The 19,647-nt window shown below is 54.0% G+C and overlaps 1 protein-coding gene across 1 annotated transcript in view; it reads right to left on the bottom strand.

The window, feature by feature from the left end:
* Window positions 1–19,647, bottom strand: part of KDM4B (lysine demethylase 4B) — a 141,858-nt gene that overhangs the window by 17,364 nt on the left and 104,847 nt on the right. The window contains exons 11-14 of the mRNA XM_042782345.1: window positions 10,697–11,193; window positions 10,341–10,461; window positions 8,416–8,594; window positions 5,190–5,415 (exon numbers count right to left, since the gene is read on the bottom strand). Coding sequence (XP_042638279.1) covers window positions 5,190–5,415; window positions 8,416–8,594; window positions 10,341–10,461; window positions 10,697–11,193 — 1,023 coding nt within the window. The remainder of the gene's footprint in view (window positions 1–5,189; window positions 5,416–8,415; window positions 8,595–10,340; window positions 10,462–10,696; window positions 11,194–19,647) is intronic.

The following is a 19,647-nucleotide window of genomic DNA, read 5'->3' as shown; positions in this document are numbered from 1 at the left end:
CTCAATGAGCCAGCAGCAGAGACCCAACACAGCCCAGAATATTCCTCAGGACAATCAGCCAACAAGCTGGTGGCAGGTTGATTACACCAGACCATTTTCATTATGGAAAGGGCACGGTTTTGTTCTTAGTGGAATAGACATTTACAGATTTGCCTTCCTTGCATGCAATGCTTCTGCCAAAACTACCATATGTAGACTTACAGAAGACCTTATCCACCATTGTGCTATCTCACACAGTATTGGCTCGATCAAGGGACTTACTTCACAGCAAATGAAGTGTGACAATGGGCTGATGCTCATGGAATTCACTGGTCCTACCATGTTCCTCATCCTCCTGAAGCAGCTGGTTTGACAGAACAATGGAATGGCCTTCTAAAGACACAATTATGGTGCAAGCTAGGTGGCAATACCTTGCAGGGTTGGGGCAATGTTCTCCAGGAGGCTGTATATGCTCTAAACCACTGTCCAATATATGGTGCTGTTTCTCCAACAGCCAGGATTCATGGGTCCAGGGACCAAGGGGTAGAAATGAGAGTGGTACCACTCACTATCACCCCTAGTGACCCACTTGTAAAATTTTTGCTTCCTGTTCCTGCAACCCTGTACTCTGTGGGTCTAGAGGTCTTAGTTCCAAAAGGAGGCATGACACTGATTCCACTGAACTGAAAGTTAAGAGTGCCACCACCCAGCCACTCTGAGCTCCTAGTGCCTTCTGAATCAATAGGCAGAGAAGTAAGCTACTGTATTGGCTGAATGACCCCAACTACCAAGGGGAAATCAGATTGATAGTACACAATGGAGGTAAAGAAGGGTACGTCTGGGATATGGGAAATTTCCTAGGTTGTTTCTTAGTACTACCAAGCCCTGTGATTAACAGACAACTACAGCAAGCCAATTCTGATATGACTGCTAATGGCCCAGACCCTTCAGGAATGAATGTCTGGGTCACCTCACTAGGTAAAGAATCACAGCTAACTGAGGTGCTTGCTCAGGGCAAAGGGAATATGGAATGGGTGGTGGAAGAAGGTCGTTCTAAATACCAGCTTCAACCACGTAACCAGCTGCAGAAATGAAGACTATAAGTGTTATGAGTATTTCTTCCTTTTTTACTATGTGTGTGTGTGTGTATATGTGTGTGTGTATATATATATATATATATACACACACATATGGATACGTATACATATACACACACACATATATAGCAAAGAGTTTTGTTTTCTTTCCTTCCTTATCCCATGACTTGTAAGATATAAACAGGGCTAATACATTTTTGGTTGTACATGTGTTAGTTGTATCATGTTAGGCTTAAGTATGACTTTAAATTTATCTTTATTGAGAGATCATGTATAGTTTAAGGAGATGTGTACAGGTGCCAAGTTGACAAGGGGTGGACTGTGATTGTTACTGTTACATGTCAACTTGGCTAGGCCCTGATTCCCAGTATATGCAATTACTCTCCATTTTGTGATCTAATATCAGGGGAGTTTCCTTGGGGATGTGGTCTGTAACCAATGTATACAGAAGTTCTGCAAAGTTCTCTCTTAGCCTATCATCTGACCTGCTGATTTTGGGTTTGTCAGCCCCTGCAACTACGTCAGGAAAAGCTGCCAGTCAGCTGCCTGACCCACAGCTTTGGGGCTTGTGAGGCTACCCAACTGCATGAGCCGTTTCCTTGAGATAAATCTCTCTCTACATACCTATTTATATATATACACTTCACTGGTTTTGCTTCTCTAGAGAACCCACCCTAAGACATGAGGGGAAAGTATTGAGAAGGGGAAGGTGTGGGGCGGGCTCTGTCACATCTCGAAGGGGGCACCTTCCACCAGATGGGGGGCCCTGCTGACAGAGGTAGGCACAGCTAGGTCTCGAGGGGTCCTGCAATGTGGCCAGCCCCACCCAAGGAAGTGTGGCTGCACCCTGGGTGCCCAGTCTCCACTGAGCAACAGGAGGGAGGGGAGGAGGCTGGTACAGAGGATCCCTGCTCTGTCCTATGGGTGCCCAGCCAAGCTTAGCATGAGGGGGGCTGCTCACTAACACTAGTTCTCAACAAAGACATGCGTACCAAGCTGAGTGGGGCCAAACCCACTGTGAAACCAGTCGTTTTGCTGTCTGGGCGGCTGTGACCTTCGGCATTCCAAGGTCAATCAGCAAGCCCTCACTACTTACTCAGCTTCTCTCCTCTCACCTGGTGGCACCAGCTTGGGTGAGCTGGGCCCTGCACGGCCCTTCTGCCCTGAGAACAGGCCTCATACACAGGCCCAGGAGGGACGGCTCCCAGCTAGGAGGCAAAACTCCTGTGGGCTGCCACCAAAGGGGAGGATGGGACAGGAATCCATGGCCACCTCCCTTAGCCAGAAGCACACAGAATTAAATGTCTCTGAGCACTCTTCCTGCTCTTGGATTTAATCGCATGTGCTGTCCCCACCCCCACGGCTGTGCCTGGGAAAAGGGCAGACATCCATTTTCTTGTCTGGGACAATGCTGGCCTGCAGGGTCTGGGGAGGGCGACTGCCAGTACCAGAAATCAATCATGCCTGCTAACCAGTATTAGATCGCATCTCAGCCAATTCCAAACTCCAGTCCCACACTGCACATTTCAGAGGTGTTGGGGTGCCTAGTGGGCATCTAATCTCCTCTTCCCATCTCCTGAGCCCAGGGGGAGGATCAGGGCTCATAGAATCTTCCAGAAGGCAGCTGACCAGGAGAGTAGCTATCAGAAGCAGCCTGCCTTGGTCAGAGGCAGGGCACAGACATCTGGCCCTGGAAGATCATCTTATTTTGCCAACTAGCACAGAAAGATCTGAGAGACAGTGGAGTTGTCAAGGCTATCGTTTACTTGGAAGCAGCAGTCAAGACATCAGCTGTCATATTGCACTGGGAAACTCTGCTGCTAAAGGTTTCTTTAAAGTGTCAAGGAGCAGTGATGTCACTTTGAGGACTCAAGTGCATCAGACCCAAGCCACAGTATTTTCAATCACCTCATATGCATGTGAAAGCTCGATAATGAATAAGGAAGACCAAAGAATTCCTGCATTTGAATCATGGTGCTGCCCAAGAATACTAAAAATACTATGGACTGCCAGAAGAAAGAACAAATCTGTCCCGGAAGCAGTACAGCCAGAATGCTCCTTGGAAGCAAGAATGGCCAGACTTCATCTCACCCACTTTGGTCAGGAAATTTAGAAAACAGTTTAGCTGGCCAACTGACGGGAAGAGATCCTTATGTGTGCCCATTCCAAAGAAAGGTGATCCAACAGAATGTGGAAATTAGCTAACAATATCATTAACAGGACACACAACTAAAATCTTGCTGAAGATAATTCAAAAATGGTTGTAGCAATATATGGGATAAGGAACTTCTAGAAATGTAGCTGGATTCAGAAGAGGACGTGGTACAAAGGATATCACTGCTGATGTCAGATGGATCCTGGTGTAAGCAAAGAATATCAGAAAGATGTTTACCTGTGTTTTATTGACTATGCAAAGGCATTCGACTGTGTGGATCATAACAAATTGTATTCATGAGGAACCTGTACATAGACCAGGAGAAGGTCGTTTGAAGAGAACAAGGGGACACTGCATGGTTTAAAATCAAGAAGGGTGTGGGTCAGAGTTGTATCCTTTCACCATACTTATTCAGTCTATAGGCTGAGCAAATAATCCAAGAAGCTGGACTATATGAAGAAGAACATGGCATCAGGATTGGAGGAAGACTCATTAAACAACCTACGATATGTAGATGACACAACCTTGCAGAAAGTGAAGAAGACTTAAAGCAGTTAATGATGAATATCAGAGACTACAGCCTGCAGTATGGATTACATCTCAACATAAAGAAACCAAAAACCCTCATAATTGGACCAATAAACAGTATCACGTTAAACAGAGAAAAAATTGAAGTTGCCAGGGGTTTCATTTTACTGGATCCATCAACATTCATGGAAGCAGCAGCCAAGTAATCAGATGTCATATTGCACTGGGCAAATCTGCTGCAAAAGACTTCTTCAAGTGTTGAAGAGCGAAAATGTCACTTTGAAGACTAAGGCCATGGTATTTTTAATCATCTCATGTGCATATGAAAGCTGGAAAATTAATGACTAAGGAAGACCAAAGAAGAACTGACACTTTTGAGTCGTGGTGCTGGCAAGAATACTCAAAGTACCATGGACTGCCAGAAGAACTAACACATCTATCCCAGAAAAAGTGCAGCAGGAATGCTCCTTGGAAGAGAGAATGACCAGATTTCATCTCACCTACTTTGGAGAAGCTCTGGTAGCGTAGGGCCTAGGGCACTTGACTGCTAACCAGAATACTGGAGGTTCACCCCCCAGCCACTCCTTGGAAGGAAGATGGGGCAATCTACTTCCGTAGTGATACTATCTCGGAAACCCAAGGAGGGCTCGCTATGAGCCGGGTCTGACTCAATGGCACATAACAACAAAAACTTTGGTCATGCTGTCACAAGGGACTAGTCCCTGGAGAAGGACATCATGCTTGGTAAAGTGGAGGGTCAGTGAAAAAGGGGAAGACCCTCAATGAGATGGATTGACACAGTGGCTGCAACAATGAACTTAGACATAGCAATTGTGAGGATGGTGTGGGACTGGGCAGTGTTTCGTTCTGTTGTACATGGGGTCGCTATGAGTCAAAAGTGACCAGATGGTACATAATTACAACAAGAGTTTCCAGAAAGCTGTGGAATGTGTCACTGGTCCTTCCTGGGCCCATTTCTCACTGTGGTCAGTGAGGCAGGCGTATACTTCAGGGATGAAGGGAATGGAAAAAGTGCCCCATGGAACAGTAGGCTCTCTCCAAGCTGCAACCATTCCCACAGGGGCCCTGCCCTCAGCTCACCCACTAGGGTCCCCTGGATGCACCCTGGCCTCCCTCCAGTATGGGGGGGGCTGCTGTAACCTTTAAGTGGCCCAGAGCACTGGGATGTTCTCCTCCATAACCAAACCTTCCCCAACCAGAGTTGAGTGGAGCCCCCAACTCCATCACAGAAGGGTGGAGAAAGTCAGGATTTGGGGGCCACACACACAGGCTGCCCCAGCTGTGCCAGATCGCGCCATGTCCTGTAACCCCTAAGAGCAGCCCAGGGCCTGCGTGGAGCAGGCTGCTGCTCTCCCTCGCCTGCACCCTCCTGCGGGCCCCGCTGCGGAGGACCGACCGGCTGCACTCACTGGCATGGACCTGCAGGCAGCACTTGGCGCAGGAGATAAGCAGGCTGGTGCCATCATCACCGATGTAGGAGTTGGCAGGCAGCGGCTCAGTGTTCTCACCACTCGAGGTGAAGCACATCTCAGGAACCAGTGGCCGCGTCTTCTGGCCGCTTTTGGAGAGTGGTGCGGCAGCTGTGGGGCCTTCCCCAAGTGCAGTCTGGGGTGCCTCTTTCTCGGGCTGGAGGGACTGCAGAGGGAAGGGGCTGCCATCAGTAGGTACTCAAGACCCTGTTGGGACTGCGGAGGGACCCCTTTTCAGGGTGCCACATGGCCCTGCAATCCCCAACTCCAAGGGCACGCCTGAGCCAGTGTGTGGGGGGCACCAGCAGTGCTGACCAAACAAGCTTCCATACCTTCATGATGGGGCCTGAGACCCTGTCCTCCTCTCCTCTCCCCATTTCTAGAAAACCCTGCCAGCTCCAAACACCCCCATAGCCTCCTCCTCACCCCTACCGTCCCACCCAGCCTCCCAGGCCCTCAGGTCCTGCTCTGGGCAGCCACTAGCGACTCCAGCAGCTCCTGTCACCTCAGCAACACGTCCAGGCTCAGTACCGACAGACTGCTGCCCTCCCCCTCTCCCTCTCCCCCTTGTCCCCTTTGCTTGGGCGCACAGCCTCCTGCTCCTGCGTCGGGACCTTTGCACAGCCGTGCCCTCTGCCTGGGGCACTCGGGTTTCTATCCCCGGGTGCTTCACGCAGCTGCCCACCATGTGACCAGCCCCCTCAAAACCTTTCCCTGGCCGTCTGTCTTCATGGTGCTGACCATCACCTGGGCAGTTATCTGGGCACTTACTCTGGCTGTCCCTGCTCACCTGCACTGCGTGATGGCTATATCCCCCATCTTACGAAGGAGCCTCCTAGACCCACCCCTCAGCAGAAACTTGCTCAATGTATGAATGAACAAGCACGGAGAGGGTGATCACAATGCCCAGTCCACAGCACCAGAATCCAAGTAAGCCATGCCAAGCCGCCGCGGGGAGCTCTGGCTGTGTCGGCTTGCCGGGGGGGGGGTGGCTGCAGAGACGAGCCGCCCAGACCCCCAAGCAGGGAGGCTCCACCTTTTGTGAATCCCGTCCGGGGCTTGGGTACATGTAACAGTCTCTGGGTCTGACTGCGACCCAGAGACAGGGACGTATGAGCGGCATGGACACCCAAGTGTCTGATTTAGGGGGACTGGGACCTCCCTAAGGAACTCTGGTGGTATAGTGGTTAAGGCATTTGGCTGTTAACTAAAAGGTTGGTGTTCAACCCTATCAGCCACTCCACAGAAGAAAAATGAGTCAGTCTGCTTCCATAAAGATTTACAGCTTTGGAAACCCAATGGGTGTTGCTAGCAGTTGGAATGAACTTGATGGCAGTGAATCTGGTTTGGTTTTAGGACCTCCCTATAAGTGGTTAAGGCAGGAGCTGCACTCACCAGTCCCTGGAGGATGGTGGCCCACCAGGGGGCGGATGTGAGAGTGCCAGGATCCCACATCCCACAGCCCTGCACACTCACTTGGCCCTGTATACCCAAGGCTCATCCATGGCCCCACACACCCACAGCTTCACATGCCCATGGCTCCACACGCCTACAGCCCTGCACACCTGTGCATCTAGAGATGCCTGCACCTCCAAGGAGGCCCTGGCCTTCACACAGAGCCATGACTGCATCATGTCTGTGTTCACTTCTGCACAGGTGGTGGCATCTAGCCCAGCAGTTCTCACTCATGAGAACAGTGGGGACAGGATGTAGTCAGTAACACTACATGCAGGCATTGGGGTGGCCACCTCCCAGGGCTCCAGAACACGGCAGCAGCTGCCTGTGCAGCCATTCATAACATGTGCTTTCGAGGTGGTTCATGATTAAAGCTGGTCACTACAGCTCCACTTGGCAACCGTTGTTAAGAAGATTTGTATTCCAACCAGAGTTCCCAGACTGTGACATCCAGAGGCTTCTCTGGCAACACAGGAGGGCTGTGTGGAACTAACACCTCAAGGATGCATCATACTCGTCACAGTGGCCAAATGATGAGGTCCCATCTGGAGACACAGCGCCGGCAGCTTTGCAGCTGACCACGTGACAGGCTCCCAGCCTTGGCTTGGGCACCTGGACCCTCATCAGCTCCCACTGCCCTAGACCCCAGCACACAGCCCGGGGTGCAAGGTCCACTTGGATGACTCCACTAAAACATGTCTGGTGTCAGGCTGGGTGCTGGGATGCAGGACAGGAGATATGGCCCTGACCCCTAGGACTTGTGGTCGAGGGCCGACAAACACGGTGGGGCCGGAGCACCGGCAGAAGCGTGTACAGGTGGGGGTGGCAGGCTGGGACAGCAAGCAGAGAAGGCTTCCTGGAAGAGGTGGACTCAATAAACAGTAATCAGCCTGGCAAGGCAGGCAAGGGGGCTGGGTAGGCAGGTGGGAACTGTGTGGTGGGGGTAGATGTCACAGCAGGGGAGGGGTCTGTAGTTACGCTGGGGGCTCATGTTCAACCTGGTGGGTGGGGAGAGCCCCGGGAAGGGTGCTTAGCCCTGGCTGGGCATGGCACGTGGGCCCAAGTCCGCAAAGCCCACGCTGCTGTGATGAGCAGTGGAAGAGTAAGGAGGCAGGGGCAGCCATCCAGGCGAGGAGGAAAGAGCTGGATGACAGGCTGTGGCTGGGGAAGGACGGACTCAGGAGATGCCACAGTTTCCCATTGTGACACCTCATCCCTCATCAGGCCCCCCGGGAGCCTCTTTTTTAGGCCAGAATCTGCAGTGTTGAGTTGATCCTGACTCCTAGAGAACCCCACATGTTACAGAGTAGAACTGCCCACAGGGTCCTCCAGTCTGTAATCTTTATGGAAAAAGCTTGCCAAGTCTCTTCTCCCGAAGAACTGCTGGGCGGGTTCAAACTGCTGAGCTTTCAGCTAACAGCCAAGTGCTTAGCTGTTGTGCCATCAGAGCTTTCCCTTTCATGCCTAAAAACATTTTGGTAAAATATGTGTAACAGAACGCCAGCCACTTCGACTGCTTTCACACGTGTGGTTCTGCGACTTGTACACCCGTCAACACTCTTAGTTTCCAGATCTTTCCATCACTCCACACAGAAGCTCGATGCCCCGAGGCAGTACTGAGAGTTCTCTGGAGGCACGGCGAGGGGCTGAGCAGGGGCAGATGAGCCCCACAGACCGGCGGTGGCGGGTGGCGCTCACCTGGAGCACTCACCTGGCTGTAGGGGTAGAAGAGGATGCAGACTGCACAGTACGGCTTGGTGAGCGCGGCTGCTGTATTGAACTTCCTCTCCGCCTGGAAGCTGGCCGCTTTGTTCTTCCACTGCAGGGAGAGCAGCGACTTCAAGGCCTCGGGGTCACTCACATCCTCCTCTCCAGAGAAAGGAAGAGCTTCTGGAACGGAACAGGTGGGGCAGGAGGAGACAGAGGCTTTAGTCCCATTCAGTGTCATTCACCAGAGAGCCCTGGAGCCAACAAGCTGCAGAGCAGGTCGCCAGGGCCCCACCACCTCCCAGCCTTTCAAGTCCAGGTCATGGCGACTCCCTGCCCTCCGCCCTCAAAGGCCAGCTGTCAAGTCGACTCAGACCCAAGGCACCCCCAGGTGTGTCAGAGTAGAACTGGGCTCCACAGGGTTTTTGGTGCCTGGTTTTTTGAATGTCAATTGCCAGACCTTTCTCCAGAGGCACCTCTAAGTGGACTAAAACCTCCGGCCTCCCAGTCTGCAGCAGAGCACCCTAACTGTCTGCACCACCCAGGGGCACCTCAGCCCTCAAACCCTCCCAGAAAAGCCTGAATCACCTCCTGGCTGACTCTTCTGCCCCCTCCCCCGGTCCCTGGCCCAACTCCCCTGCCACCTGAATTCTTTGCTCATGAGGACACTCTCCCTACAATGCTCCTTCTGCAGGTGAAGGTGAGAGAGGCATCCGTGAAGCCTGGGGCCCTGCAACCCTGTCTTGTGCCCAAAGGGGCCTATCAGGTGAGGAGGGAGGGTACCGTGAGGCACTTTCTGGCACGAACGGCTACACAGCCTCCTCCCCATATCCAGTGTGAAGTGGAGGCCACCCGCTATGCCTGCCCGAGGCCAAGCTATGGCTTGGGCCCTTCGCGCAGTTCCGTCTGCTTCTAGAACACCACCTGTTCCCAGCCCCAAATTAGATTCAGAAGGAAGCCTCCCAGACCATTTTCCAATTCCACGTGCATCTTAAACGGCAGGCTGGCACAGAAGAGGGGAAATTGGCTTAGCAGGGCCTCTGTACAGAAGACAGCAGCTCCTGGCTGAGTGTTCGACAGAAGGTTCTCCAAGCCCCCCACCCCAATTTGGAGCCTTGACAGACCTTGGTTACAGCTTTTCTGGCCCTGACGCTGTGTGCAGTCCTCAGGAAGAGCCTAAAGGCTGCTCCCAGCCTGCTATCACCGCCTGCCGTGGGCAGCCTGGCCAGGGGGTCAGGGCACAGAGTATCCCTGACAACAACTGCCTGTGGAGTGACAGTTGGGCACTAGAATCTCCCTCAGCTATACAGGCAGACACGGCTCAAGGCAAGAATCCAGAGGGATGAGCCAAACCAGGGTGGGTCCTGAGGACACTACCACAGAGGAGCAGATACCTGTGATACCATGACAAGCCACTCCCATGAAGGACCCCAAGCCAGGCCTACACCCTCCTGTGAGCCCCCAATCAAGAGGTCAAGGGCCTCCTCTGACCCACAGCACCTTTCCCAAGCCCAGGGAGGGTGGAGGACAGGGGCAGGTTCAAATCATGGCTCCTGTTCTGTGGGAGACGCATGGCAGGGGGCTGGACCCGGGTGGGGGGTGTGTGTCTCTCGGCATGCTGTGGGTGCAGGGTGCCCCCTGCAGGATGCGCGGGTTGGTGCAATCTGAGGGCGTTAAGGTAGTCAGGTGGGGAGACCTCTGGGGACAGAGGCTCACTGACTAACCTTGGGGGGAAGGGCAAGGGGCTGAGGAAGGGCTGGATGTCTGAGGGCAGGCACTTGGACAGGGTGAAAGCCTGGCTGGCCACTGGATGTACAGGTGGGAGTCGGCCACAGGAGAGCAGAGCTAGGGCAGACAAGGCTCCTGCAGTGCAGGTGAGGCTGGGCTGGCATCTGGCCAGTCCCTGCTTCCTGCCCCATCCGTGCTCACCCTCGTCACTGGAGGCCTCCTGCTTGACCACCGACAGTGGGGACCGGGTGGGTGGCTTGCCCAGAGGGTGGCGCCGGCTCTTCTTGATCTCCATCTTTAATTTTGAGAATGTAGACGGTGCCTGGAATACAGAGCGCACCGCCTCCGTGAGACCACCTTGGGCCGGCGGAGAGCTCAGTGGGGCCAACAAGCTCCAGCCCCAGGTCCCGGCCTCTCTGCTGGTCTCTCTGCAGCCTTGTGTCCTCAGTTTGGTCACCTCGTGCACGCAGGGCAGAAAGGCATTAGGGGAGAGTCCCCTGTGCCTCTGACACCGTCGCTGAGGGACCTGCTGAGTGCTGTCCCACCCTCGAGCCTACCTGCACATCACCAGCCCGAGTAGGGGTCTCAGGGCGCCCAGGTCCACCCTGCCCCTCCTGCAGCGTCAGCTCCATGGGTGCAGTGGGCTCTGGCCAGGCGGCACCCTTCTGGACGAAGTGCTCGAAGGCCTGCTGGGAAGCGCGGTGCTCCCTGTCTCCAGCAGTGCGGTCACCACGGGGCACCACGTACAGCATGGGGATGATGGGCCGTGGTTTGACCTCGTCCTCCACGCTGCCAGGAGCCTCGGGGGGCATGACATTAAGGGCTGTGGGCAGCAGGCTCTCCTCCGGTGCAGTGGTGGGGGCTGGCGCCAGCACGGGGGGCTCTAGTAGGGGTGGTGGCAGGGGAGCCTCCTCGGAGGCGAAAGGGGCTATGGGTGCTGGCGGCAGGGCCGGTGGAGGTGGCAAAAGGGGGAGATGAGGGTGCAGAGGCCCATAGCTCTTCTTCTTCCGGTCGCTCTTGGCCTTGGCTGGCCGCAGCTTGCCCTTCCCATCCTCTGTGGGGAAAGAGGAGAGTCAGAGACGGAGCCCTGGTCTTGGCTCACAGCCCCCCATGAGCTGCTCAATTTGAGCATGAGGCTGCAGCCCCAAACACAACCCCCAAACCCAAGACTGTGGCCCTGGACTCAGTCCCCTGACCCTAGGCTGCAACCCTGGACATAACACCTAAACCCCAGGCTGTGGGCCCAGACACAGTCCCCCAGCCCCAGGCTGCAGCCCTGGATTGGCACCCAGACCCCAGGTTGTAGCCCCAGATTCAGGCCTCAGGCTCAGACTTTGGCCCTAGACAAAATACCCACGGATCCTAGGCTATGGCTTCAACACAACCCCTAACCCAAGGCTGTGGCCCTTGGCATGGTCCTGTCCCAAACCCTAAGGGGTCATATGTTGAGGTACTGCTAACGCCCAAGGAGCAGGCCTTGGTGGTAAGGGGGTTCCCACTGACACTACCATAGAACCACAATACACCAACTCCCACAAGGGTCCCTGGAGCCAGGCCTGTGGCCCCTGTGAGCAACCTCCAGCCTGGGCAGGAATTGACTGGGGATGGTCAGGGGCCTCTTATGACCCACAGAGCCCTTCCTGAAGCACAGGGTGGGTGGACAACGGGCTTTGGTCAAGTTCAAATCGCAGTGAAGATCCAAGCAGACCCCCTTGGAGCCCCCGTGGCCTCCTCTACAGCAGGGCTTAGAAAAGCACCCACTGTTGGGCTCTGCGAGGGACCACAAGGTGACATGCTTTCTGAAATCATCACTACATGAACAGGAGAGCCATCAAAAAGCAACTGGGAAGAGACGCTGTGCTTATGGGGCTCCTTTTGCTAACCAAAAAGTTGGCGGTTCAAGTCCACCTGGAGGCACTTCAAAAGAAAGGCCTGTGACCTTCTGAAAGCTCACAGCCTTGAAAACTCTGGAGCACAGCTGTATTCTGACACACATGAAGTCACACTCAACCCAAGGGCACTCAGTACTGCTACTACCTGGGGGCTTGCTCCAGTGTTCACCCAGGAAGGGCAGGGGACGGGCTGTATTTTCCTTCACATGTGTCTCAATTTTGTCCATTTTGACAATGAACACATGCACGTGTAGACTGTTTGAAAAGCGCAACACACCACATACAAGTAGTCACTCCAGCAGCCGAAAGTGGCAATAAGTCCCGGAGGACAGCGCTTGGAAGCTCCACCTGGGGGACCCTGAGGGCAATGCTGGGAGTGCCCACCTAGGTGGGGCCACCAATCAAATCACAGTGAAACTGGTGCTGTGGCGGAACTCCACAGAGGGCCATGACCCAATCCCCAGGCATGTGATTATGGTGGGAGCTCTGGTGGTGTACTGCCTAAGGCATTTGACTGCTAATCAGAAGGCTATGGGTTCAAATCCACCAGCCCCGCCGCAGAAGGAAGACTGGGCAATCTACTCCCATAGAGGTATTGCCTCAGAAACCCAAGGAAGGGTCGCTATGAGTCAGAAATGACCCGATGGCAGTGAGTTTGTTTTTTTTGTGACCATGGTGCCTTCCATGGTTTGAGGACTCTGATGTAATGAAATGTCTCATCTGCACAGGGAGATGGGCTAGGTTTCCCAGGTGGGCCCAATGTGATCACAGGGGTCCCGGAAGGCAAAGAAGCTTCCACAGCTGTGGCCAGAGAGAGACAACTACAAAGAGACGACCAGAGGGCTGTTGTACCACTGGCTTTGCAGACAGGAGGGGGCACGAGCCGAGGGGTACGGATGGCCTCTAGAAGCTGTGGGCTGCCAGCAACGGATGCTCCTCAGAGCCTCTGGAAGGAAGAAGTGCTGTCTGCAGCTTGATTTTAGACCTCCAAAACCATGAAAGTATCCATCTTGTACTGAGGAGCCAAGAGTGTGGTGCTGTGACTGCAGCCACAGGAAGTGAGTACCTGCGTGTTCAGGGGAAAACTGGTTCCTCCCACACCTGGGCCTCCCCTTGAAGACCTTAAATGCCTCCCCAGTCTGGTTGTGGCATCGCAGAGCCCTGTCAAGATGACTGCCTGAAACATAGGTATATGGGTGGATAGATGGGTGGACAGGCTGAACTATTAGGTATGTCTATGAAATGGGGAGTGTATCCAAGAACATGTATAGGGTTGGCAGACAATGGTCCTATAAGTTTATGTGAATGATCAGAATTCCCAGGTGTATAGTAGAGCTGACAAGGGGCAAGGTTGTGGTCACTTCTTGGTCACAGCTAGCTACCTAGAGAGACTGAGTAGTTGAACCTGCAGGCTTGGGATCACAGTCGCAGGGGACATCAAGCTCAATTGGCATAACATACTACACAAAACATTGTTCCACCTCCTACTTTGGCGAGTAGCGACTGGGATCTTAAAAGCTTACAAGCTGCCATCTAGATGCAACGATGGGTCTCTCCTCGTCCAGAGCAAAGAAGAAAGAAGAAAACCAAAATTTATGGAAACAATCAGTCCTAGTGACGGGTACACCATCCGATCTGCAGCCTATACAACTATGAGACCAAAAGAACTAGATGGTGCCCAGCTACCATTGTCATCCACTTGGAAGGGGATCTATCTAGGAGATCCTTGATAAAGAGGGAGAACAATGTGGAACAAAACTTGATTATTTGGAGAAGAAAAAAAAAAAAGGTGGTGGGGGGACCAGGTTTGCTGGTCCGAGAGAGCCTGGTGGAACCAATGAGACTATGGCCCCTAGCTGCCCTTCAGGTCTGGAATTGAACCCACACCTGTGGTTTCTAGCCAAACAAAAGATAGGCATATGAGTTGAACATTTACCTCAGGTAGATACACTCCTTGAAGAAAACAATCATGGGAGAAGAAGGGCTGCTTATGCACAGGGAGACAGCTCAGGGGGCAGGAGTGTATGGAGGGATGGACACTGGGAAGAGGTAACTATGGGGAGGAAGTAGGAGGGGAGCTGTTCCATTGTGGTAAACTGTGGTCAATGTCATGAGACAAAGTATATGTGAACTGCTGTATGGAAAGTGAATTTGCTCTGTAAATCTTCACCCAAATCACAATAAAAAAAAAAAAAAAAAAAGTGACTGCCTGGTCATGTAAAGTGTGGCTTATAACTAAGGTGACCAGCCACCCTGGTTGGCCTGGGGGTTCATACTGATAAGGTCTCAGGTGACCACAATGACCTGGTCATCCTGCTGACAGGCGTTGGTTAATGGTATCACTGCCCCTTACAGCCTTCTGCTTCCCCTCTCCCCCAACGAGACCGGAAAAAAAGGGAAACATAAAGAGAAAGGAGCCCCCCTTTGCACTAAATCGGTAACAACGTGAAGCTTAATTAGCTCTGGTTTCCAACACGGCATCGCATTTGACGCTTACTATAAAAACCCGGGCCATATGTCACCCTTTGTTCCACAGCCAAATACACCGAAACCAGCCAGAACTAGGGTAGATGACCTTGGGGAGACAGAGCTCCTAAAGGTGCGAACTGAGCCCCTAACTCTGCCTTCATCAACCCTGGAGAGGACAAGGAGGGCCCTCCCTCCTAGCAGGCCCCTCAGGGCCACGTCACCCACCTGACCTCTGTGGGGATCCCAGCCTGCTGCCATTGAGAGCACTTTGCAGAGGCTCTGGGCTGGGACCCTAGGGGGGCTCCACATCTGGCTCCCCTGCCCATCCACCCATGGCCCCATCTACCCACTGCAACCCCACTTGGCAGGGAGGGGTATGGCATGCCATGTCCTTGGCAAGCACACGTCTGCGTTTGCCAGAGACAAGTCATCAGCCAGAAGGCGGAGGGCACACTGGGCCCACCCCGCCCCCCTCTCTGAAATGTTCGTCTATGCCCACCCCTAAAGGGGAGGGGAGCACCTCTCCCATGCCGTGCCTCCGCGCATGTTCCTTCTCCACTCTGACGTCACTGTCAACACCGGACACCAAGAGCACTGGCCAGGAAGGAAGGGACCAGATGTGTTGCCCACAGAGAGTCCACACACCAGGCAACGGGGGCAGTGGGTTGGTGGCTGGCTGGGCAAAGCCCAGGTGTCAAAGGCACACAGTTTGTTGGAGGCATGTGGGTCCACGCAGAGCCAGGTGGGTTGAGTGGGGCATGTGTGCTCTTGTGGGGCCTGGTGGATTGAGTGGGGCATATAGGTCTGTGTTGGTCTATGTGGTCTGTGCAGAGCCGTGTAGGGCATATGCGTCCATGTGGGGCCACGGACTCTGTGTGGGTCTATATAGGGCCATGTGGGGAGTGTGGGCGCACATAGGGCCACATGGCGTGTGGGATATATGAGCCTGTGTGGGGCCACATGGGACCATGGGATCTGTGTGGTCTATGTGGGGATATGGATCCATGTGGGGAAGATGGTGTGCTTGGGGCATGTGGGGCGCATGGGCCTGTGCAGGGCGCAGAGTTTGTGGCTGACTGCTTGGTGGCCACGGTTTCCTAATGTGTAAGAACAGTGCTGAGTGGCCCGCAGCACTGCTTCTGTTGGTGTGAACACACGAGTAGACAGCTCTGCCACTCTGAGGAAAGTCTGCATCCGCCCTGAGCACAAACGTACCATGTGGAAATCATGTTGTCTGCCCCAGCCTGGCACTGGGGACAGCTGCTGCTCCCCACAAGGACAACAGGGCCGCCCCCGCCCCCCTCCCAGCCTTCATCTCTCCCCCCACCCCCACCCACCAGCCCGGCCCAGAGGCCTGTGGTGTGAACCCCTCTCAGAATCCAGAAGTAGGAGGGTTCCATTCCAGAACACACTCACAGCACCTGGCAAACAGTGGGTGTTCGATAAACACGTGGGGGTGGAGAGGGGAGGGCGGGCATGAAAACAAGAAAGGAAATGAGGCACTGCAGTGGTGGTGGTGGGAGGGGGCCCAGGCCTGAAGGTGGCATCTTTGGCCAAGCAGAAGGTGCAGGCCCTCCTACCACAGCTCTGACTGGCGCCCGCCTGCTACCTGGCTGTCAGTGGGAAGAGTGACCTGAAGAGTGTGTCCTACAGGCGACCACAGGCTGGGGGGGTGGTCCATGCTCATGAGTGAGCCCTGCATCCACTATGCAAGGGGCACAGTTCGCGTGAGCGCGCATGCACACACACACACACACACACTCTGGTTTTGTTTTCCATGCCCGGCCTCTGTGCAGGCAGGTCCAGGCTGTTCTGAGCAGGGGCCCTTCTTGAACTCTCCCCACTCCTTTTCCTGTTGGAGCAGTCCGGTCAGCTCCGAGAGCTCTGGGTCTCTCCTGATCCTCCCTCACAGGAGGTCCTGGCACAGCCCCTGCCTGGAACACATGGTGGGGCAAAGAGGGACCTGACATTGAGCGGTGACTTGAGGGGACACAGCCCTCCTGGGCCCAGGCCTGGCTCTGTCCCTCACTGACCTTCCGTCTGCTGCTGGCTGAAAGAAGGGCAGTGGCCGTGCCCCCCGCACAAGTGGGTACCAAGTGCCCTGAGGTTACCAGTGAGGGCAGCAGACACTTCACAGGCCAAGGGGGCAGACGAGGGAGCAAGTGCTGTCACCACAAACAGGCCAAGTGGACACCAACCAGGACAGACAGACGCAAACTGCCTTCCTAGCCTTCTGCTTAGACCCTACATGGGGTGAAGGTGGGGGCTTGGGAAGGAGAGCAGCTGGGGCTGAGGGGGGACAGCCAGCAGGGAGTGGCCCTGAGGGCCACAGCGTCCCACCAGGCAGACCAGCCCCCCCACCCGCGGTGGCCTCTTGCCTTCCCCCAGCACCAGAGCCACTGTCCCAGTCCCGGCACCCGGGTGACAGGGCACACACCCCTTGAGCCTTTGCTGCCCCTGAAAACAGCCCATGCAGCACATCACTAACGGCCCTGAAATGTCACTTAACACTTGTACCTTTAGGGACATCGAGCTGGTAAGAAAGGAGGGCCTGGAGCCACTCTAAAACCTGTGACTCATTTCTCGTGATGGTGAGTTCTGCCATGTCCCCGACTGGGAATACTTATTTACGTGACACTCTCATTTATCTTACGCTCAAGGCTCTGGGGAAGGGTGGGATAAGCAGGTCGGGTCCTGACAGCAGTGCTCACCCTTGACCATGGCTGCCTATTTGGAGGCCCTTGGTGGCCTCTTCCTCTTTCAATGGGCAGAGTTCCAGAAGAGACCCTGCAACACACACCCATAGACACACAGGCACATATACACAGACATGTGCGTGCACACACACACATGCACATATACACACATGCACACACTCACCAACATACACACACATACACAAAACATAGATATACACCCACATACATATGCACAGATACACACAAGCACAATGTACCACACATATACACAAGACACACAGACACTCACACCAACACACACACACATAATGTAGACACACATGTACAGAGAGATGGGCACACAGAAACACAAATTCACCCAAGTACACACATAGAAACATGTACACCAACATACCCATACATACACATGCACATAAACAGACACACATGCACACATGTACAGACACAGAGACACACACATGCTCCCCCTTCCCTATGAAAAACCCTGTAGGTTCGTGAACGCCCTGGAAGAGGAGGGCTGCCAGCAACCCCATGAATGGAGGCTGGACTTACAGGGAGAATTGTAGGACACTGGGGTGAGGCATGGCGGGGGGGACTTAACTTGTAACCACAGTCTGGAGTTTTCTACCCTGTGTCAATCTGTTGTACTATGGTGGTCTGTGTGCTGTTGTGAGGCTGGAGCTATGTCCCTGGTACTCCAATCCCAGCAGGGTCACCCACGGTGGACAGCTTTCAGCAGAGCTTCCAGACTGAGAGAAACTAGGAAGAAAGGCCCGGCAAACTGACTCCCCCCAATCAGCCACTGAAAACCTATGGTCACAACAGGACACCGTACAATACAGGCCTGGAAGGGGAGGCCCCTGGTTTGGAAGGCACTCAAAATACAGAGTGGCCACATGAATGGATCCGGGAAGATGGCGCAGGACTGGGCAGTACTTCACTCTGCTGTCCCTGGGGTCACCAAGAGGCAGAGCCAACTTGATGGCAACGAATAACAACAACAAAGAGCATGACTGAGCATGTGCAGGGTCTAAAGAACACCTGGAGCCCTGGTGGCACAAGAGTTAAGTGCCCACCAGCTAACTGAAAGGCTAGTGGTTCAAACCACCCAGCGGCTCCACGGGAGAAAGACCTAGTTAGTGATCTCTTCCCACAGACATGACAGCCTAGGAAAGCCAATGGGGCAGTTCCACTCTGTCATACGGGGTTGGTATGAATCACAATTGACTTGATAGCACCACACCCAACAACAACAACAACAAAGAACGCTCCTGTGTCTCTCCCAACTATGCCCCCACTCCCTGTGGGAAGCCACTGGGTGCCACCGGAGCTTGTCACTCCCATTCTTTGCTTCAGCGTGCCTGCTCCCTTGACTATCCATTCTGGGTTGGCGTGTTTTCTGAACTTTCGACAAAGGGATTCCAGTGTATGCACGCTCCTGTGACTCGTGCTTACGGGTGACGCTGTGTCCAAGATCCACCCTGCTGGTACAGAGCAGCAGCGCTCATTTCTCACCCTGCATCACACAGGGGCTCTCTGTAGCTGCCATTTTCCCATCTGTTTCCTCGTGACTAGACCTTTGGGTCGTTTTCAGCTTGGTTTGTTTGTCGCTGTTCCTGCAGTTGTACTGGGGTCAGGTGTGTCAGACGCAAGCGTTTATCCAGGGTCCAAGTCCCAGATGGGAACCACTGGGGGTAAAGTAAATGGCCACCACCCATCTGTTAGTGTGTCGTGTGTGGTGGCTTGCATGTTTCTGTGAGGCTGGAAGGCTATGCCACTGGAATTTCTAATCCCAGCAGGGTCACACATGGTAGACAGGTTTCAGCGAGCTTCTAGACTGAGACAGACTAGGAAGAAAGGCCTGGGAACCAGCTTCTGAAAAATCAGCCAGTGAGAGCCCTAGGGATCCAAGAGAATGCTGTCCCGTAGTGAGCTGGAAGGGGGGCCCCCAGGTTGGAAGGTCCTTGACATACACAGTGGCCACCCGGTCGACTCCAGCAGACCAACACTGTGGTGGTGGTGTGAGACTGGACGACGTTTGTTCTGTTGTCCGTGGGGTCACCTTGAGTCAGAGCAGCTACCCACCAGGACAGGACATGCACAGCCCACTCTGCAAGATGATGCCAGCTGCTCTCCAGAGAGGCGGCTCCCATTAGCATCCCAACAGGAACAGAGGATGGGGCCAGATCATCACACCTTCTAGTCTCAGCCAATCCGGTGGAGACACAGCAGCATCTCAATGTGCCTTCATTTCATGTTTCCCAGATGACTAGGCGAGTTTGGTGGCCTCTGGGCTGTCCTCCTCTGTGGCTCATTTCCCACTCAAGTGATTTTCAAAGATCTTGAGGAGAACTTTAGCTGCCAGGGGCTATGGATAGCTTTCCCTTCATCAGCTTGTCTTTTCACTTCCTTTAAGGTTCATCTCTTGGTAAACAAAGGAGCCCTAGT

Source organism: Orycteropus afer, unplaced genomic scaffold (assembly GCF_000298275.1).
Source record: "Orycteropus afer afer isolate SDZICR_OR568_19922 unplaced genomic scaffold, OryAfe1.0 scaffold00291, whole genome shotgun sequence".
Classification (NCBI taxonomy): Eukaryota; Metazoa; Chordata; class Mammalia; order Tubulidentata; family Orycteropodidae; genus Orycteropus; species Orycteropus afer.
This window is presented reverse-complemented; position numbering and strand designations above follow the sequence as displayed.